Raw genomic sequence first — 22,703 nt, 5'->3', positions numbered from 1 at the left:
GTTGAGTGTCGACCACTAATATATGCAGAACTTAAAAATCGTGCCTAAAGATGATCAAACATTTATCTCCGTAGATACCCCGCAAAATGTTGCAAAGTTACGGCGTCAATGGAAGTTTACGCAGAGGCAGCGAAGCGAACATCCCCAGCTGCGTGAAGCTTTCCGAATTGCTTGCCGGAGATTGTTTTGTAAGTACAGCGCCATCTAACATCATGATGTGATAAGTAGTGTAGTAGTATTTTGTCTTTTACTACTACTTCTTTGGTTGGCAAGGCTGTAACACGTCAAAGGAAAACGGGAAAGTGTATTGATGTAAGCTCTGTTTTATCAGGAACAAAAGGTGACCCCCCCCCAAAAAAAAAAACCCAGTTAAAATCATGAACAGGGAAAATATCTTTAGAGCCGCCGCTGACGAAATCTTTTACAACTTTTTGAATGTTTTCATAAAATAGTATGCAATTTTCGTTTTTTCAAGTCATTTTGTTTTGATGTCGTGGACGCTTGTACTGTCCTTTGAATTCTCATTTAGGCCCTATCATACAAAAGACTTATGTATTCACGTTTTTGTACACGTATTTACATTTCCAATAGTGTAACTCACATAAATATTTGTAAATTGAAACAAATGATCATATAGCACGTGACAAGCACTATCCGACTTTTATTACATTTCTCATCTCAGAGCATTTCGAAGATGAGTTTCTTCAAATTCGTAGAACAGGAAAACCGCGCCTTGACTGTTCATGTTTAGAAGCACAGGTTCAACAAAATGTTTCATATATTTCAGCAAAGTAATATAAAGTATATTGATTGTTCATACAAACAGAAATTCACCACCACGTGTAAACACTACCGGACTTTGCTCTTTAGTTTTGACGTCACACATGTGCGCACACAGACACACACATAAATATACACAAATATACGTATAGCACGTGACTATATATATATATATATATATATATATATATATATATATATATATATATATATATATATATATATATATATATATATATATATATATGGGCCGCCGCAAGCGAAAAGGGCCCTTATGCAAGGTTACGTCATTTTCAGTAATTTGCATTTGAATAAGTGACGTTCACTGTGTGCTTTCACATGCAAATATAGTCGCCCACACTGACGGGGAAAATTGAAATATCGTCTCCTATCTCGCGTTTTCGGGAACAAAAAGCATGAAATTTAGTACATCATGAGAAAACACAACATGCTTATGTCATTTGTTCTTAAAATTTGATTTTTTAGCCGAAAAAACTTGGCATTTACGTTCTAGCATATTTTGTTCCCGCCACTTTGTTTACGTTTTTACACGTGACCTCCGTGCTAATGAGGTCAGGGGTACCGAGCGAGAAGTTTTGATGACACTGCGTGTTGCGTAATTGTTAGCGGTTGAGAATCATGGCTTTTTCAGCACCTATTGATCCGCAGTTTAATCAAGAACTGAGAACTCTCCTTGAAGAAAGGCAAGAGGAGTTGTTTGAAACCTTCAGTTCTCCGGAGTCGAGAGCGAATTCTCAGGGTTCAACTGAAAACGTCAGCGAAGATTGCATTCGTCACGATGCTAACGACGATGAAGACGACAGTGATGAAGACGAGCCGCTAACAGAAGCAGATCCGACCGAATTAGCCAGATTTTATTCCCAAACTCATCCAGAGATGGTTCACGAAGACGATCACCGTGAAGATGATGATGATGACCTGGACAAATCATCGGTGGAAGCTGTCTTTCGGACTGGCTGCGGTTGTAAGCATCAGTGCTACACTAACTTTTCTGTGGACAGGGTGTGGGAATATCGTTTAAACATGTCCGAATTCCAAAAAGACTAGCCCTGCGTACGATGCTGTGTGTTCCGCTACAGCTAATAGCCCCGCTCACCACAGCCCTGCAAAGACCCGTACGTAGAGTTGGTGACTTCAAATCCATTTTTGGACTTGACGTAAAAAGCCAAATTACTGCCGAAATTCAGCGTTCTTGGGCCCAAGTCGTATCCCTGCCTACCTCAGCTACTCGATCGCTTCCAAAAATGCCAGTCTTTTATTCTTTTTTCGTAAATAACCGTCGATGTCGGCAACTCTCTCGCTGGCCCTGCTTACGTACGCAGTGTACGCTGTGCATTCCCTGTGTGCGTTCCTAACACACAGCGTACACTGCGTACGTACTCAGGGCTAGCGAGAGAGTTGCCGACATCGACGGTTATTTACGAAAAAAAAAGAATAAAAGACTGGCATTTTGGAAGCGATCGAGTAGCTGAGGTAGGCAGGGATACGACTTGGGCCCAAGAACGCTGAATTTCGGCAGTAATTTGGCTTTTTACGTCAAGTCCAAAAATGGATTTAAAGTCACCAACTCTACGTACGGGTCTTTGCAGGGCTGTGGTGAGCGGGGCTATTAGCTGTAGCGGAACACACAGCATCGTACGCAGGGCTACAAAAAGACCAACTCGATGTTCTCGTCTTAGCAAAGCTAGAGCAGTGTGAAGTACAGGGTGAACCAATCCGAGGTGGTAACGTGAGCGACAGTTTTTTGACTACGTTTTTGATGGTCATCGTACCTGTGAAAAAGTTTGCGTTATATCCACAACTTAGGTGAGTGATTTTTGCATGCGATTTTTTTCTGATGTACGTCACATTCTGTGCGAGCATAAGTTCAAAAATATTGATTGATGAATGTAAATCAGATTGTTGAAATTAATTTGATAGAGATAACACAATACTAGAAAGCAACACATCGTGACAATCAGGAGAATTCCAATAAAAAACTAATCAATATTGGGGAATCTTCCTCAGTCCTTTGTGCAGATTATCAAGGGTTAATGAAACAGACTCATGGGTCACAGTAGCCATGAAATTAGGTAATTCCATACCTCTCCGGGCCTATAATTATAAATGCATGGTTATAAACTTCATCTTATTTCCAACACTTGTCCCTTATTGGTAAAGATGGGCGTTGTTGGGGATTTTATTAATGGGAATATTGTGTAGCTTTTTAGTACTATCTGCCATGCATATACCTTTTTTAGTTTTATTGAAAAAAAAAACCTGGCAGCTTATTCAGTATTTGCAATAAATGTACATTCTAATGAAACTTTCATTTAAGACTTTTATTATAGCGTGTTTTTGCCATATTTCATATCATAATGTGATATTTTAATTGTATCTCTTTTAATATTCTAGGTGAAAAGAGGTTTAAGAATCTGAAGGCCCACTACAAAACCCATGGTGTGGTACCCAGAGATCATGGTCGTCGAGGAAAAAGGCCAGTCAATGCCTATTCATTTGAAGTGAGTACTCAATTTCAGTCAGAAATGGTGGTCCATTTGATTTCTTGGGGTTGAGGGTGTTGGATTTTTGAACAAAAATGTTATCCTGTTACAATTACAGGAAAAAATGTTCGTGTAGGCTTTGCAGATAAAGCTTCAAAATAACCTTTAAAAATTTGCTGCCTAGGTTGGTGAAAAAATGTTACCATGCCCATTTCCTCCGCCCCTCAAAATCAAATGGGTCACTCCTTACATAGTTCTTGTAATCACTTAACCCTTTCACCCATTTTCTCTGTGTGGAGGTACAGTTTAACAAAAAATGGGCTTGACCAAACCATGGTAGTGAAAAGGGTCTAATGTTGATTTGTATCAGCTATTGTACAAACAACTCTGTAACATGGATCTAAGAAAAAATTCCCTGTTACAGAGATGTGAGCAACACAGCTGGTACTGGGGCGTGCTCTTTTACTCACAGGGAACCCAGACATCTTGTTTTTGTTGTTGTTGTTGTTGTTGTTGTTGTTTTTGTTGTTTGTATTGTTGTTTATGTTTATTAGTCTTGTTGTTGACCAATAAAATTCAACGAACATAACTGTTGTGATGTTGTTAATGTTTCAAACGTAACGCAGATGTCATAAGAAACACTACAAGGACACTATCATTTCTTGGCCTGATACAACTCTCTGCTAATGTACACTCTCTTCATGTACGTTAGCAGAGAGTTGTATCAGGCCAAGAAATGTAGCATTTCTTATGACATCTACGTTACGTTTGAGCATTAACAACAACACAACAGTTATGTTCGTTGAATTTTATTGGTCAACAACAACAAAACGACTAATAAACATAAACAACAATAAAACCAACAACAACAACCAGATGTCTGGGTTCCCTATGTTTTACCTAGCACAAGGCTGCTGGCACATCCTCAGTAGTACTCTAGGCTGTGAGCATCCTAGTACTAGGTTTCTGAAGGTCACCTGTGTAAGTTGGTAAATTCCTATCAATTTCCCTTGCAATGTTCCCACCTTCCTAGGGAAACACTGAGGAACTTTGATCAGTGCCTTTGTTGTCTTCCTTAATCTCCCTATATTTCCTTTCTATATGGACTGAGAAGTCTGTATGGAGATTTGATATACCGGTGAGCAAAACACAGCAGGGGCTGGTCAATGAAAACACTGATCAAAGTTCCTAAACATTTTCCTAGGAGTATCAGAACATTGCCAACAATATTAATAGGAATATGAAATTTTGTATGAGCTCTAAGCTTTCATTAGGCTGTATTTTGAGTTTTGGTGTAAGTCATGGATTATTGGCAAAATCATACACTTACCTTGTTTTAAACTAATTTTGAACCTCGACATGTTGCTGATACTTGTATGTTTGTACTGCTAAAACCACAAGGTGGCTTGTTTTATGAAGAATTAGGTCTAAACCAAATCTTTGTGAAGGGTAGCTTAACATATGGTTGTTTTAATCCATTTTAATGATTAAACCTTGTTTTATTTTTCCCATACAGGTAGTGCAAGATGTTGTTAAATTTCTGTTGAGGTATGCAGATGACAATGGTCTACCAATGCCAGCTGCTCCTCATGGTAGAGATGGACGGCCTCCGGTTTATCTGCCATCTTGTGACACCAAGGCTGATGTGTACAAGAAGTACGTGAATGCCTGCAAGGTTTGTCAGCCAGCTAAGCAGTCTGTGGGGGAGACAACTTTCAGAAATATCTGGAAGTTGTGTGTACCTCATATCCAGCGAATGGAACCACGCACAGATGTATGCGCCAAATGTGAACACTTTCGAAATGAAATTCAGTTTGCAACAACAGAAGAAGACAAACTCAACTCTAGTATTGCTTTTTCAGGACACATTTTGAAGGCACAAAAGGAAAGAGAATTTCTGAACTCATGCATTAAAAGGGCACAGGATGAAGTTACAGACATTACAGTTCAACCTCCATGTAGTCCTTGCTCACTTGATTTACACAATGTTCATTATACATTTGATTTTGCACAGAGTTTTTTGTTACCTCATCAGTCTCGTCAAGTTAGTCCACTTTATTTTCTTAATCCACTTCGCGTTAATTGCTTTGGTGTATGTAATGATAGTCTTCAGTCTCAAATGAATTATTTGTTTGATGAGTCTCAGACCATTGGCATTGATAACAGGAAGTGCCATGGTGCTAATAATGTAGTCAGCATGCTTCATAATTATTTTGATGAGCATGGATTGGGTGAAAGGGGTTGTCATTGTAATGCTGACAACTGTGCGGGTCAGAATAAAAACAAAACTGTTATCCATTATTTTTGTTACCGTACAAGCACTGGGTTACATGATGAAATTAATTATCATTTTCTGGAACCAGGTCACACAAAGTGTATTTGTGATGCCTGCTTCGGTAAGATACGGCAGGTGTATCGTAGAAGCGATGTTGACACAGTTTCACAGTTGGCAGACATTGTGTCAAAAAGTTCACGCGTGAACAAGGTGAAGTGTTATGGTAGTCAGAATTCTGCACGTAATTTTCAATGGTTTCAATGGGATACTTTTTTTTCTACATTTCTCAAACCTCTAAAGGGAATTCGTTATTATCATCATTTTAGATTCACCAAGGATGATCCTGGTGCTGTGTATGTCAGAAAGATTGTTACTGATGATGAACTCCGTGTCAATCTTGTCAAACGCAATGTAACATGGCCTCCATCACCACAGATGAAACCCTCTTTGTTGCCACCTGGTGGTTTAAGTTTAGCCAGATGGAGTGAGTTAAATAAGGATATCATTCCTTTTGTCAGACAGCCATATAGACATGTATTTTGTCCTGAAGAGTAAATAATGGAAATTTGCATGGGATACTCTTGCACTTGTATTTTCATGAAAATAGTTACATAATGATGTAAATATTCTGTATACAGCAAATATATCTCAAAAAGTGATGTAAACAATGAGATGATGCAGTGAATGTATACATGTATATAGCAATCCTAGTGTTTTACATGATGAGAATTCTGACACTGCAGGTTACCACGGCAACAGTTATGTTTGTGATGTCATCATGTGAGTGTCATTTTCTAAACGAACAGGACATCCTACGTTGTGTAGTACAAGAAGGTGTTATTGCCTTGGTGTTCAATAAAATCTATTTTTAATTTAAATGGCATCATTTTGTATGCTTCCCACCCCTGTAATGTAATGGAATGACCGACCCTACTCGTGAGAGAATGTGTTATGGATGAAGTCCAAACCTGTAACCAACAAAAATCTTTCATGTTATTGAAAAGAGATACAATGTTTTAACTTTTCAAATCTTTTAATTGAAAGCGGAAAACCATAGAAAATGCGTTTCTTGATCTGTAAGGTCAAAGGTCACATGCCACATTCATGGGCTGTAAATGACATTTCCAAGTGTGGGTTCACAATATGGAGCACATGTATGAGAAGAGCAGCACAAGAACTATCAAAAAACGACAAAAAATAAAAATCGTCAAATCCTTGCATAAGGGCCCTTTTCGCTTGCGAAATATATATATTATATATATATATATATTATATATATATATATATATATTATATATATATATATTTATTATATATATTATATATATGTGTGTGTGTGTGTGTGTTTGTGTGTGTGTGTACGCCTGTGTTTGCGCATAGGTGTGTATAGTTCATACATCATGACTCATAACAGGCAAAATGTACATTTCATTACTTTTGTTTATTAATACACAGAAAATAAAATGTAAAATTTAATTAAACCAGTAATTATTATTGAAACCTTTGAGTCATAAGACAGAAATAAACATGATCGCCATACTCTCACCAAGTTCAATGAGGAAAAATTTATCAAAACTGAATTAGATGTTTCTGTTTGTCAATGGTTTCATTTAATCTTTAAAATAATTATAAAATACTAGTAGTTTGCGTTTGTATCTGAAAAGCAGTGGGGCATTTTTGTAAAACTTTCTCTTACAATGAAAAAAAAATCACTCGTTTCTTCGTCCATTTCGAATGTCGAATTTTTGTTTCCTGAAACGGAGATGAGGTTTTGTCTTTTCATAAATACATGTATGGTGTCTTCATCGACGTTGTAAGGCCGGGTAGCAAACAGTAGGTATACCGCGCTAGCACCATGCACGCCGATCACAACGACATGCAGTTTTCATTTCAAAATGTTACAGGTCTCTATTGCAAGGTAGAGTACGTATAGATATTGCACGAGTATAGGAAAAGCCATTGCACGAGTACCTGACACGCGAGTCATATCACAAAGAGACTCGACGGCCACAGGCGCTTGGCACATTGCTTGGATAATAATCGTATTTAAGATGTAGAATGTCTATATACGACTTGATTATTCAGTAAAAGAATCACCGTACATGAGATATTAGTGTAGGCCTATAGGCCTACATGTTGACTGGCATTATACCGAGTGGCTGTGGCTGCCTGGCTCGGGCCTGGCGAACGCACTGCATAATCATCAATGTGTAGAATGTCTACGTGACTTGATTATTTAATAAAGAATAACAGTACGTGATATTACTGTACATGTCGGCTAGCTTAACCGAGTGGCTGTAGCTGCAGGGCTTTGGCCCGGCTTTGGCCCGTTGTCCACTGCTGCACAGACATAAACTCAAGGCGTGAAAGCTTTTCATAGCCCGATTTCATAAATCAGCGAAATTCAGGATCTCTGAGCGTTTTCGGTGATAAAAACTGGTCATCGGTCAGGTGGTTGCATAAACAATCGATCGACTTGCCCCTTTGCCTAAAATCATACCTTTCCCTATGCTACTGGCGAGAAATCGTCCTAAAATCGGCTGGGCACACCAACCCAGCGCCGGCCATTTTGAATGAGCTGCATGCAATGTATGCGCCTGTGCATACAACCCTTGGCAGATGACGTATTGTTTTTCAATTGCTCTTCTCTCATTGGACGCGTACGTTGCAGGAAGCTTATTCAAAATGGCCGGCGCTGGGTTGGTGTGCCCAGCCGATTTCAGGACGATTTCTTGCCAGTAGCATAGGGTAAGGTATGATTTTAGGCAAAAGGGCCAGTCGATCGATTGTTTATGCAACCACCTGACCGATGACCAGTTCTTATCACCGAAAACGCTCAGAGATCCTGAATTTCGCTGATTTATGAAATCGGGCTATGAAAAGCTTTCACGCCTTGAGTTTATGTCTGTGCAGCAGTGGACAACGGGCCCAAGCCGGGCCATGGCCAAAGCCCTGCAGCTACAGCCGCTTGGTTAAGCTAGCCGACGTGTACAGTAATATCACGTACTGTTATTCTTTATAAAATAATCAAGTCATGTAGACATTCTACACATTGATGATTATGCAGTGTGTTCGCCAGGCCCGAGCCAGGCAGCCACAGCCACTCGGTATAATGCCTGTCAACATGTAGGCCTATAGGCCTACACTAATATCTCACGTACGGTGTTTCTTTTACTAAATAATCAACTCTACATATAAAATACGGTTATTATCCCAGCAATGTGCCAAGCGCCTGTGTCGACGGCGACATATATTGTGGATGAGAACACGAATCTACAACACAAGTACGAATACTCGACATTGCCTCTTACGCGACGATATTGGTTGTGAGAGGGGAACGCTCGAATAGATTCTATCCATCAACTTGGATCGGAAGTTCTTGTATTGAAAAGTTGCAATCGTTATGAAATTGCAACACTGAGTCTATGTAAACTTCCCTCTCACTCGATCTTTGCCATGGCTTTTAGTTTAGCGAAATAATCTCCGAATGATCTATCTTTTTGGAGGGCAGCTCTCTCTTCTTTTCTCTGTGCACTGCGCATCCTAACCTGAGTAATCTTCTCCCTTCGTTCGGCCATCTCACGTTCGATGACCTCATCCTCGCCCTGGCAAGCTTTCCTTTCCTTAATAAATTCCTTGCAACTCTCAGCCGCTTCTCTCTTTTTAATCTTCTCAATTTTCTCCTTCAGACTTGCTTGTGCGTCTTCTAATAGCTTTCTTTCTCGTTCTATCTGTTCCTTCTTCTCCTGGTTTTGCATTCTGCGATACGCCACCAAGCGGTTTTTCTTCATCTCGCTGACGAATTCATTTCTTATGTCCCAGACAGTGTCCAGGATTTCCTTCTGGTGTTGAATTTCTTTCCTCACTCTCTTTCCAAAAAAACGCCTCTTCTTCTTGCTCTTTTTCTCAATCCTCTCCTCCATTGCAACAAGATGAACTTGCGCGGTTTCCCACTTCTGTAGCAATTCTGCATACTTCTCCTCTTCGTCTCTACAAAGATTAATTCATCAAAGTTAGACATAAATAGGAAAGTGGCCTCAGTCGATGACCCGGACCGTGATACTGTTTTAACTCATCTATAGGCCTACTCCACTAGCCACCATTGACATAGTGCATGCAATGGTAACCACGCGTAAAGAGATCTGCAGGGACGTGCCTTGCATTTTCCTTCTTCACTGGGGAACCATTTGGTTTCATGTTCAGAGCACCCCTCGAAGGGAATGAAAACGATACAGGTAAACCAAAACACACGCATATATATCACATTGTAATCATTTAGAATTGAAAAGACATCCTCAAGCACACGGTCAAATTCATATTAGACTTGTACCGTTTCCACCTGGCCGCACAGTCTGTTCCAGCGAACGGGTCAGAGAGATGTAAACGCTAGATAACAATGACTTAATGTTGGATATACTGGCAATCCAGCTTATTTAAAGAATGCACTTCTGCAGAGGGAAATTTACAACACTTCACGAAGTCACAAAGATTAGTAGTTATCGTTCTGTTGTCATGTACTATAGAATATTTGAGCTGTGCATATTGCTTCTGCAGATGGGCTGCAACTTCTCAATAATTACTCACATTTTATAGACCCGGGTTTGTAGAGGCACAGAGTAATATCATAGACAGAGTGGCAACAGCTATTGTTTAAGGCGTGAAGCGGTTACGTAAGCAATCCATGTTTGCCTCGCCTCACGAAGCTCGTGGCTCTCTTTTCCGAAGAGTGCCGACCATGCACCCTTCGGTAATTTTCGGATTTTTCACCAATTGTTAAGCGAAAGTATGTTCGACAAAGCTTGTGTTGTTGTTGTCGTGTGGTGCTGATCGGAATTGATGTGCTGGCGAAAACGGGAGTGTTTCGAGCTTCAGGAAAGTGGGTTTTACCGTTTTAAAAATTCCTCTCATATTTTTATGAATATATAATGAGTGTGTTTGAACCAAATTTGAAAGTCTTTTATCGATACTGTCTGGTTTTACTCAATGGTTTACGGTCAGTCATACCGTCTTTTACACGTGCGCCAAGAAAGAACATGTTTATGAAACTGCTGGCGTGTTATGTTTTGATTGGCGTGAGGCAGTGTTTCTGGCCTATGAGCTCACAAAGTAACTATGGTTGCTACGCGACTGGCAGTACGATGCCATCTCGTCGCATGTTTCGCATAATCTCGTGTAATTATCAACCACAAACCAAGCCTCCAAAAAGTTTAACACCTTTTAAGCTCATTTTAATATGAAAAGCCAATAGTCTACCGAGACGACCATGGAACAAAAGGCCTGCAAGTGTTGCCACTCTGTCTATGATATTACTCTGTGGTAGAGGCTAATTCACTAGCTAACTCACCTTTGCAAGACAATTCTGTCGAAGACGTTCGGTTCTCTTGAAAGTCTGCTACCCATTTTGTTACGTTTTCAGTAGAATTACAAAATTAATCGCTTAGCTTGACAATTTTTATTGCAGTGCTGACGTTTCGCAAGTGATTCGAAAAACGTTGCTGGCTGTGGCTGTTGCGTTCTATTTGTACAGATCGAACACAAGTGTGACGTCACTATAGCTTTACTTTGCGCCAATCATGTTGACGCTCATAGCGCCCTCTTTACTTCAAAACGCGAAGAGAACATGAAACGTTCCGATCTCCGACGAAAATGGTCTCTCACAACATATTTGAGGTGATAATAGACTGCATACTGTCTTTCAAGTGGTTAATCGGTACAAATTTGTTAAAAATAGTGAGAACAAGAGAATAGTTTCTGAAAAGGGGAACGTTTGGGGAAAATAGATTTCATCGTTGAGAGCGAATGGACTACTACGGCCTATAAGCTTATCACTTGCCTGTATAGTGAAGTAACATCCATTCCTTGGCGTTAGCAGAGAGAGAGAGAGAGAGAGAGAGAGAGAGAGAGAGAGAGAGAGAGAGAGAGAGAGAGAGAGAGAGAGAGAGAGAGAGAGAGATATGTTGGCTAATACATGAAGTGTTCTACACGAAGAGTAAGGTTTAAAGTATGGGAACATGACTCATGCAAGGTACCCTACGCATGCAAAAATTACACCATCTTTACACTATTATGAAATGAAATCACAAGGATCAATTATCATGGAAGGGAGACCGTATAGGTCCTACTATTTAGCGACTCTATGACAAACAGGAACAATGCACGCGTCAGCACTATTAGGTATTACGCACCATGAAACTGAAAGATTTAGCTCGATTTTTTCCTTAAGAAGTTAAGGAGCCTTCAAACCATTCTAGAAGAAAAGAAGAAGAAATTTTGAAGAAATTTTGGCCCTTCAGAAAGATATGGGTATTAAAATTTACGGACACTTGACAAATTCGAATGGCCGTCATCCCGTGTTAGCATTATTACGCAAAATTTCATTTTTGATATACAAAAAAAAGGTGAAAACATTATTCGAAAAGCTTCAAAAAGTACCCCAAAGGGCAGTAGTCAAGGCAAGTATTGTAAACAACTGAGTGTCCGAATATCTGTCCCCGAGGCGCAGCCTACCTTGAATGAAAAATATTAGCAAAAAAACTGAACCTGAGCAAGTAGGTGAATAAAAGGCCAACGGAATACAATTTTAATTTATTGGCTCTGAAAAATAAGGGCGTCGAAATTCTCAGTCCAGTTTTCACTATATCACAGTCTGTGGCCACGATAAAGTGTTTTGAAAATGGCCACAACTGTTACATATGAGCGTGGTTGCACTGGTTATTCGATAGTTTAATTCGTCCATCTGTTTCGTACTTTCCTTTTTTTCTCCGCCTTTCATATTTGTACGAAGATGACAGCCACGCGGCAACTGCATTTTTCCCTTTCAAAATGTCGACGGAAAAAAGCAATTTCGAATATTAGGGGAACAGTAAGTAGATATAATGTATTGAATTGCTGTGAAATCGATAATTTATGTTCACTTCAAGCTAGATAAATATAGAGCGATAAGTTCAGGCAAGGCATGGTAGTTATACACTGAATGAAGTCTCGTTTGACGTTTGACCGGATATAGTAATTCTGTGGCGTAGCATTTTTAAAACAGTTAGGCTGCGTTTACAAACACCTCTGGAGGGGAAGTTCGGGAGGTAGGAGGGGAATTCGAATAAGCTGAGGTATCTGCATTTGGAATTAAAATATTGTTGGATACAAAGGGAGGCATTAAAAAAATTAATGCTGCCGATTGGACATATCATGATGGATCAATATTGAACAAAAAGTCACAAAAAGTCATTGGTAGGCGGTACTTGGTAAATGCAAGACAATTTTCTGGTCCCTCTTCTCTAGAGGTGCAGTGAACGCAGTTTTATCAGAAGAGAAATACAGAGGTAAATCTCAGTAAATATGTTCAGCAATTCAATGTTGACAAATTCTTAAACGAATTTAATTTCGGCAGCCGGTGAAAAGATACGCCTGTGGTTCTGATGTATTCAAACGGAGCAATGGGTCTTTACGTCACGAAGTGTCCCCATCCCGCCGGGTCGTGGATAGTTCTCATGGAATTAATTAATGAAATGTACATGTACTAAAACCGAAATCGGAAATTTCCGAAACACGTTTTGAGTAAACTTTGTTCTATATATGCTTACAGGATGGTCCATTATTGCAGAAAACTAATCTAAATATGTAAATGAGGTCGTTTCACTCATCATTCGACATGTTCGTGCCTTCACTTTATATTATAAACATATCAACACAGATGCTTATGTTGCATTGTCAAGTAATGATTTTATTACGTTTTGAATATTATATTTCTATGAAAATCATATAACTATAAAGAAGTATAAATAATATGTAATGTTTTCATCTTGAAAGAATTCAACTACCTTTATATATTGTTTTCTTCAGTTTTAGACTTTTCTTAATTTTTTAAATTTTTGATGATTTTTTATTATTAGATTTTCAAAATATTTTTCCTAATTTTGATTTTCTAATACAGACTCTGATCCTTATCTGTCTTCCACTGTCTTCCGTTCACAAATGTTTTGATCACTTCTTTGGTCTTTTATCTGGTCCCGCCACTAACACAGTCTTGACAGAGACAAACAAAAGCATTGGACGCTATGGGGAAGCAGCGAAGAACAGACTACATGTTTCTTTTGGATGGATGAAGTGCTCAGTATTGTCTTCGCTTAGTCAAGTTTCGCCATGGCTCTGAGCTTGGCAAAACTGTCTTCGTAAGAACGTCCATTTTGCTTAGCGGCGCGTTCTCTTCGTTTCTCTTCCATGCGTTTCCTAATCTCTGCAATTTTCCCTCTCCTTGCCGCCATCGTGCGCTCGATGACATCATCGTCAACCTTTTCGACCTGTGCTCCCTCTATACCTGCTTCCTGTTTCTCTGCTCTGGATCTTCTAGCGGCTAGACGTTCTCTTCTTCGGTCGCCGCGTTTCCTGAGACGAGTGTTCCTGAGACGAGTGTTCTTCAGAATCGTGGTAGCAGCGTTTTTACTCTCACTGTCCGCAAGAATTTCATCCTTAGGACTGACTTTCAACCTCTCATCCAGCACAGTTTCAACAGTATCAAACTTCTCAGGTACTTCACTGACTCCTTTACTCGCTTTTAGTTCTCCACTTTCTTCGGTCGTGAAAAGCTGCGCCAGACGCCTTATCCTCGTCACAGTAATTGCCTTTTCTTGGGCGTCTGGGATGTTGTCAACAGTTGCCGTGCTGCCTCTAACTTCTGGTTGGACATTGTTCCTCCTTAAGAACCACCATTTCTTTCCTTTCTTCGACTCTACTGTCTTTTTTCTTTCTCCTCTGTTGAGAAGAAAAACATAAATATCACTAAACAGAACTTTGATTTGTACGATGAAAGTACACTGGAGACTTGTCACAGTGACTGAAATGATCTAGAGCGCTAGATCTGCTCGCTGACCGCCACTCCGCTACAGTTACACGAATCGGCGAACAATAAACTTGTTTCATATTTGAAAAGTTAGGATGCAAATACTCCAACACAAGTCTACTTTGAACAACCATCTTATTGTTGTCGGGTCCAATCGTGCATACGCTAATTCGGTCATCTTTCATTTGACCCATAATATAAAAAAAATCGCTGATGATTCACTCCATTAAACTTACATCCGTCTTTTTTTGATGGATTAACTTTACATTTGCATTCGAACTTCCCATAGTTCGTAAACATTGAAAGAGATCGTAAGTTGTTATGCAATGTCGCCAGCTATCGGCAGGATACAGGTTCACACTCACCGGTCTGCGACTGTTTTCGGAGCACCTCCATGCCTTTGAGTTGATATTAGGTTACCCATGTTGCTGTATTTTCACAAGGATTCTGGCATACGTTAAAAAACGAAGTAAGAAGATTTCTGTAGGTTTGCGAGGATTACGGAGAACGAATGCTGAGATATAGTAACCTTGTTACAGTTCGATAGTTCCAGAGCGATTTTGTGACGTCACTACCGTTTACACCAATGATTCGCTGATCACTGCGTCTCACGTGACTTGACTAGACGCAGCACGTGCTTGTCACTGAGGCGGGGACCAGCCAACACCAATGACAGTTGCGCTCATATTTATTAGACGCCCTCAAGCGCTAAAAATGCGAATCTCTGGAATTTTAGGAAAAGGCATATATGTTAACGAATCACTAGTGTGTGAGCACGAATAACGAGAAGAAAAGTATTATTTTGATATCACGGGGAGGTTACATTAAAGAAGACGACACTGTCCCTATGTGAGCGCTCTAGAAATCGAACGGAAAGCATAATTTCCTGATTTTTACGCCACAAAACTCTGTATCGCGCACCATTGCGCTCTAACTGAACAATACGGTGTCGCGCGGCAGGTCTCTCCGTTGACTAGATCGCCCTCGCGTATCGCGGTCAGAACGCGAAAACGCCCAAAATGAAGACCCCACTAAATGTAGTCTGTTTCGTAGTGTTTCAATATCGATAAAAGAATCATGCAGGGATATTGATTTGTCATTCCAAAATATGTGTCTTTGATGGCAACAGAAAGTGAAAAAAAATGTAGTCTATTTATTTTCAAGCTGAAATATTATCTATAATATTTGTTTCAATTGAAATTATTTGAAAAAGATCTGTGGGTTCGTGCAAAACCAATCAACGTTTAGGACATCATGATCGAAGTTTATAGCCAGTTTTCTTAACCTTGGTGAATTTCACCACAGAGATACTTAATTTGATAAATTTGGCGACATCGATTGCAAGTATTGATGAGCACTGTCTATTTGATACAATTACATCTTGAATATGATCAACTTGTAGTCTCTCCGAAATGCCTTTATAAAGGGACTTCTACGTGAATGTCAAACAAACCTTTCGTTTGTGACGATTATTGCGTCTGATAGCTCAATGTGATCATTAAAAGTGACATCCTTACAAGTGGATACGATTTAAAACAAACTTTTATGAATGCTGTTAACAAAGGATGTATGGAAATACACATCTTTGAAAACAGAGGAGTGGGCACAGTTCAAGCCCTTGATAGATAGGTGGAACAGATTCGATGGCGAACATGAAAGTTTGTGAATTACACGTTTAGGGGCTACTATGGTTTGTGCTACTACTGTTCGATTATTATGTATTTAGTCTATAACAGGTAAACACGCCTTCGATCGCCCCTTCCTGTCTAAATTATTACGTTCATCGCGCCATATTTTGCAAATCCGAGAATCTCATTTTCATCATGCAGAGATTGCGCTCCGAAAGTTTGTCTTCGTACTCCAGATTTATTCCGTCGTCAGCGCTTGCAGCCTTGACAATGTCTTCAGTCTTGCGATCGGGTGCCGACTTTTGGACGCGGCCGCGTTTCTTCCGTCGTCTGTGCTTAGATTTCTTTTTCTTCCGCCGCTTCTTCTTACCAGTCTTGCCGATATTCTGCAGTATAATTCGGATATTGTCATCGTGTTCGGCTCACTGAAGTTTCAAGTCTCGTTCAAAATTATGTGCTCCTCTGCTAGACTTGGCAGCTCTACGTTCTCTTCAATCAGACGAGTCAGTTCACCCTTGAGGTCTGCGGCGGCCGCAGCAAGGCCGTCTTCAAGTTGACATGATTTGCTTTTCTTTGTAAAGATGCCTCGTTTTTTATGCTCCTTTGATTTTTTAACGTCTTCCAACAGAAGGTCAAGCTCTTCGAATTTCTGAAACATTCTTTGGAGATGATCAGCATAGGAATAGTCCTTACTGTTATGAATAAGAAGAAGTAGACAACATGTAAACATAGTATTTAAAAGCCTGTATGTTGTTATGTAATATGTTTACGGAGTAGCGATGATGTGATCCCCGACATTTGCTGTCGCGGACAGAAATGCAGACAATTTTTGTCTTTGTGTACCTTTCTATGGATAGTGAATCCATTCGACTGATATTTTGCTAACAAATAAGTCGTATAAATTTTGAAAGGTAATGCTTGCAGTTTCATCTTTAGTAGGTGTTCTTAAAAACTTAAGCTTAGGCAAAAATAAACAAATAAACAAACAAATAAATAAATTAATAACTTAACAAAAAGTAGACAAGCATAGTATTTGAAAGGGCGCGTCACAGAACCGTGAAAAGAACATAGAACTACCTGCAATCGTCACGCATCCGGGATGATTTTTCCCGCCGACCGCTGCCGCATACAGTGCCGCATATCGCATTCTGTGTGTAGTGCGCCCTCAAAGATCCCGAGCATGTAGACATATAAGTGGGCAACTCCATGGTCATCCATATCCGATCGCCGAGCAAAGTGTGTGGAGGGACTGTGATCTGAGCAAGGTGATACTAACGATCAGACAACAGTAGCGCTAATATATCCACGTATAAAGTCGAAGGTAATGTTTGTTCAGCGATCGTTGCATGTTTGGCAAATTATATGTGACCTAATTTTTCCCCAAGTTAAAGCTTGACTTGAAAAAAAGCTTAAAACATCATTTGACCGTTTTATTTTGTCGTTAACCGATGTCTGCTTGGAATAAATTAGTAAAGTTTGAGGTTGTGACATTGACTCTTTAGGCTTTGAACTTTCACCTCTCCAGCGGAATTTATCTCTATCGTGATTGTAAAACATATTTTTAGGAAAGCATGTCGACAGTGTTCTAATCTTTAATTTATATTTAAAAGTTCAAATATTAAAATTATCTTTCAGGCCTCGAAGTTTATTTTTTTGCTTACCTGCCCATTGGGCAGGTACTCTGAAAATTTACCAGCCCAACAATTTTTTTACCTGCCCAACCCAAGTTCACAAGTCTTTTAGTTCGGGTCGTCTCTTACGTGTGCTACTATGTAACCATCTGTCAAGTGCTCTAATGGCCGCATAGTCATCACTCTCTGGTCCATCCAGTACAATCCTGAGAAGCATATCAAGGGAGGTAATGCTCAAACTACTGCGCCAGTCAGTTTTGACCCGTTTCATTGCTCATTAGGCTGTAGACATGGGATACAGAAGTACAATTTGTACAAGGTATAGTATGGTTTCATATTTATCCACCAGTTCAGGATCAGTAAGAAAGTGTTGCCACAAAGGTAAGTGCCTTAGATGTCTGTGATGTCTGTTTATTTCAAGCTTTACATCCAGCCATTGTGTTTTAGCATCATCTGCACTGAAGTGAGGTACTTGTCTTTCAAGTAGAGGAGTGAAGTGGTTGATGAGCAAATTGATGTTCTCATTACCATAAGTTGCAAGTGCTTGGTTATCTTCTGGCCAGTTGCTTACATCAAAAACTTCAGATGCCACCAGGATATTGTCATTTCTCAGGTTTCCAAATCTCTCATCCATGTGGTTGGTCACATTTTCCACTATTCTTGCTTGGATCGATTGAAGTTAGGTAAGTCAGTGTCTCTCACAGTGAGTTCAATGTCTTTCCACTTTCCTGTGTCACGGACTGTATCAATAAAATCATTGAGCTGATCTGATGGATGGTCTACCATAGTTGTGAGTGAAATTTTCACTCTCTCCAAGGCTGTATTAACCTGGGTAAGTACCAACACATCTTTCTGCATGACTTCACTTAGCATGGCAGTTTTATCCAGGATATCACACAGGAAATGTAGAAACAGTAAGAAGCTATAGCTCTGTAACTTCTTCAGTGCATTCTTTGCCCTTCCTTGCATCTCAGCACTGGCTTTTCTCTCCTCCACTGTGTGTTGAAAGTGAATTACAACAATCTTGAAATCTCTCATAAAGACTTTGACAGCTCTGTGCATATGGGGAATCCACCTGGTACCCAGGATGTTGACTGGTTTCAGCACGCTCTCCTCCAGTGTCTTGGCAACAGATCTTAGTTCTCTGAGAGCTTTAGGGGAGTAGTAATAGTGCTTATATACACCTTGTAACAACTCTTTGGTATCTTGTAACATTGTCTCTTCTTTGATAGCTTTCAACACACCCAACTCGAGACGGTGTGCAACACAATGCATTTCAATTAAATGGGGAACATCTCGCTTCAATAAAGCCGCTACTCCATTTCTTTTACCCAACATCACAGACGCACCATCTGCACCAAATCCAACTAGTTTCATTCTCCATTGTTGACCATTCAATCGTAGACCATCCTGAAACCCGTTGTCGATGGACTTAAGAATGCCTTCTGCGTTGGCATTTTCCAAAGCTTGAATGCTGAGAAATTTATTCTGTGGCAAACCAGCTTCAATAATGCGTACGTACATCAGCTCATTTTCGCTGGTTGACGTATCGGTTGCTCCGTCACACATGGTTGATAAAAAAGTAGACTCACTGACTTTGTTACGCAAGTCTTCTTTCATAGTATCGGCAATTGCTTCGATAAATGCTCGGCAAGCATGGTCGTTGAAATATGTCTGTCCGATTTCACAGTCGTTTTTCACATGTAGTCGACATAATTTGGCAAACATTGTGAATGGAAGCTCTTCTTTTGCAACGAAGTAGGCAATGTTAAATAGCTTCACCATCTTTTCTCTCATTTTGGCTTCCATATTAGTTACAGTTATGTCCATTGCTGCAGGTCGTTGACGTGCAAATACTGCATCTCTACATCTTATATGACGGTTACTTTTATGGTGTTCACTCAAAGCCTGTCTTCTGTATCGTGTCGTACCTACAAAGAAAGCCGATGAGTTGTTCGCCAGTGCCGGGAAACTTCTACAGTATTCGCAATACATGACTGCCTCCTCGTCTTTCTCATCTCGCTTTAGCCATTTGAACTCTTTCTCCCATTCATCCCTGTATCCCCGCTTCCGTTTTCGCTCATATTCCTTCCAATACGAAGTCGATTGTGCACCGTCATCGCTTTTCACGGACTTTCCACTTTCTCTTGACGTGCTTGCTACACTGACGGCTGCTACAGCCGTCGATTCACCACATGGCTCCACATTTGTTGCATCACGATCGTTACCTCTGTCGACCGTTGCTGTACTGTCTCCTTCTTTGTCATCGCCTTTTCTTTTCTCACTTTGATTTTCTTGCGGAGTACAAACTCCCTTCGAACTTTTTGTAAAGCCAAAGTTGAAAAGACTCATGTTTATTCTATGAGGTGAAGCGAGGCACGTACGGGGAATGAATAAGTCACATGTGCAGCAGCGACGATGTATGCAAATTTATGGTAGCTATATTTAGACATCACGTACGCTGTGTACGTGGGAAAGGTCAGGTCACCAAATATGTACTGCCCTAAATGCGGAAGTCGCTTGATGACAACGCGATCGCGTCAAACATTCTTTTACTTTGAAACAGTCCGTGTTTTGAACTTAGGGCAAAGGCATTGTTATTGTTTTATTTCCTGAATGTGGACAATTCTGTCAGAGAAAACATTAATTTTATGAAATAAGCTGACAAATTCACCGGCCCAGCTGGGCCGATGACAATGAAAAACACCTGCCCAGCGCAATTTTTACCGGCCCTGGGCCGCTGGGCCGGCGTAAACTTCGAGGCCTGTCTTTTCCTGTCGTGATATTGGCAACAAAAAGCTATGTTTACAAGTACCTGAACAACAGAACATGTGACCTAAAACAAGGGGGCGCCATTTTCTAGCAGACAGACTTGTGATTTTTTATTTCAATGCAGGGCCACAGCCCATCGCACAACAGAGAAATACAAAGTCTGGAAAAAAAAAAAAAACCGTGAGAAGGTACATAACTTCAGGTACACTGTGAATACTTCAATTTCACACAGGCAAAAAAGAAAGTCATGAAATTAATAAAATAAGACGTCCAAAAGAAAGAAACCATGGTGCTTGGATCAGAAATACAAGCATAGGAAATACTCTTGTTGTTATAAAGCAGGAAGTTCTTCACGTTTTTGAAAAGCTTTTAACAAATACTGTGCTAGTTGAGAGTTGACATATCTGTTTTTCGATGCAAGAAGCTCAACAAGCTTATTTTCATATACATTTAGTCTCCATGATGATGGAATATATATAACTCTGATATCCTCATAAAATGGACAAATAAAAATAAAGTGGAATTCGTTTTCAACAATTGACAAATTTTTAAAGTTTTTACAATACATGCAAATTCTTTGTCTGACTGGCAAGTTTCTATGACGACCAATCTCAATATTAAGTTTATGAGTAGAGCAGCGAAAGTTTGCAAGTATTCTCTGACGGTCGTGGCTCAAATAATTTAAGTACTTTTCTGGCTCAAGCATTGTTTTAAATTCAGAATAAAGACTTAACCTTGAAGAATTTACAATATCTGTATGCCATTCTTGTTCAGAACAGTCTTTTACCCTTTGTTCAAAAATATTCAAAAATACAGTTACATTTCCAACCTGCTGTTCCAACCAAACAATTCCAAATCCATACTTAAAAAGAAGATTTTTAACATAAGTGGCCCATGTACGTCTACCAGCCGCATCCAGTTGTTTTTAACATTAAATAACATGCCTTTGGGTATCTATTGTTATCCATTAAAAGCAGTTTCAGCCAATACGAAATACATCGTTTAAAGTAAAAACAATACAATGGATGTCTGCCACATTCTCCCAATACAGCTGCAGTATTAACATTACTACTCACACCTGTTAAAAATCTACAGAACCTAGTTTGTACACGTTCAATACATTCTGAATACTCGTAACCCCAAACCTCGCTACCATAACAAATTATCGGGACAATGACTGCATCAAACAACTTAAAAGCATTCTCAATAGACATTCCACCAAGTTTCTTAATTGCTATTTGAATGAAAATAAAGATTTCATACCCTTAGCTGCCAAGTTAGCTTTTGCAGGGGACCAGGACAGTCTCGATGAGAACAGTAAACCTAAATAATTATAATATGTTACAGTTTCAACTCTTTGTCTGTTAAAAACCACTTCTCATAATTTTTCAGGTAACCACCATTTCGAAATACAATAATTTTGGATTTGGAAAGATTAACTTCCATTTGCCACTGTTTGCAGAACTTTTCCAATTGATTTATCTTACGCTGTAGAGATATAGGCAAGTCAGCAGTATCAGCAATGTCGTCAGCATACATTAATATGCTAATTGCCGGTATATCTTCATTACATAAACACCACAAGCATGTTCATTATTCATATAACTGTACAATTCGTTAATAAACAAGGAAAATAAAAAGGGACTTAACATGCAACCTTGTCTTGTTCCTATATTACATTGAAAATAGTCTGTTAAACCTTCTGCACAATCGTATACATGAACTTAACTGAGAATACATTGACCGCAACACTTTGAGAATTTTGCCATGTATTCCATACGAAATCAATCTGTGCCACAGAAGATCGTGATTTACTCTGTCAAAAGCCTTGGAGAAATCAATGAAAAATACATATAAACGACCGCCTTTCACTGTTAAATATTTCTGAACAAAGGACTGCAGACAGAAAATATTATCAATTGTACAGTATCCTTTCCTGAAACCTGCTTGTGCTCTACAATTTTATTATTTTCCTCAGCCCAAGCAACTAGCCTTTGATTCAGAATTTTCGTAAAAATCTTACTACAAACAGACAGTAATGAAATTCCTCTATAATTTGAAACGTCATCATGTGAACCCTTTTTATGTAAGGGAAATATTATTCCCTTACACCATTCAGCGGGATATTCACCTGAATCCATAATGCAATTAAATAAATTACAGAGAAATGGTGATAAAATATCGACAGTATTTTTAAAAATCTCGGCGACGAATCCGTCTGGACCAGCGGCTTTATTATTTTGAAACTCTTAATCGCCGCATGAATTTCATGTTCAG

The 22,703-nt window shown here is 39.5% G+C and overlaps 4 protein-coding genes across 4 annotated transcripts; 1 reads left to right on the top strand and 3 right to left on the bottom strand.

Moving 5' to 3' along the window:
• Window positions 1–1,419: 1,419 nt before the first annotated feature.
• Window positions 1,420–6,437, top strand: LOC139130624 (uncharacterized). Its single transcript, XM_070696373.1, has 4 exons — window positions 1,420–1,805; window positions 2,585–2,607; window positions 3,196–3,302; window positions 4,801–6,437. The coding sequence occupies exons 1-4, from the start codon at window positions 1,420–1,422 to the stop codon at window positions 6,112–6,114; spliced, it is 1,830 nt and encodes a 609-aa protein (XP_070552474.1). The 3' UTR covers window positions 6,115–6,437.
• A 2,562-nt stretch (window positions 6,438–8,999) lies between these two features.
• On the bottom strand, window positions 9,000–10,959 carry LOC139130623 (uncharacterized). Its single transcript, XM_070696372.1, has 2 exons — window positions 10,904–10,959; window positions 9,000–9,549 (listed from the first exon to the last, which is right to left on the bottom strand). The coding sequence occupies exons 1-2, from the start codon at window positions 10,957–10,959 to the stop codon at window positions 9,000–9,002; spliced, it is 606 nt and encodes a 201-aa protein (XP_070552473.1).
• Window positions 10,960–13,682: 2,723 nt separating this feature from the next.
• LOC139130621 (caldesmon-like) lies at window positions 13,683–14,922 on the bottom strand. Its single transcript, XM_070696371.1, has 2 exons — window positions 14,761–14,922; window positions 13,683–14,307 (listed from the first exon to the last, which is right to left on the bottom strand). The coding sequence occupies exons 1-2, from the start codon at window positions 14,817–14,819 to the stop codon at window positions 13,683–13,685; spliced, it is 684 nt and encodes a 227-aa protein (XP_070552472.1). The 5' UTR covers window positions 14,820–14,922.
• Window positions 14,923–18,308: 3,386 nt separating this feature from the next.
• Window positions 18,309–20,006, bottom strand: LOC139130620 (zinc finger protein 862-like). Its single transcript, XM_070696370.1, has one exon. It carries the CDS (start codon window positions 20,004–20,006, stop codon window positions 18,309–18,311), a length of 1,698 nt encoding a protein of 565 aa, XP_070552471.1.
• Between the last annotated feature and the right edge of the window lie 2,697 nt (window positions 20,007–22,703).

The sequence above is a fragment of the Ptychodera flava genome, chromosome 4 (genome assembly GCF_041260155.1).
Source record: "Ptychodera flava strain L36383 chromosome 4, AS_Pfla_20210202, whole genome shotgun sequence".
Taxonomy (NCBI): Eukaryota; Metazoa; Hemichordata; class Enteropneusta; family Ptychoderidae; genus Ptychodera; species Ptychodera flava.
This window is presented reverse-complemented; position numbering and strand designations above follow the sequence as displayed.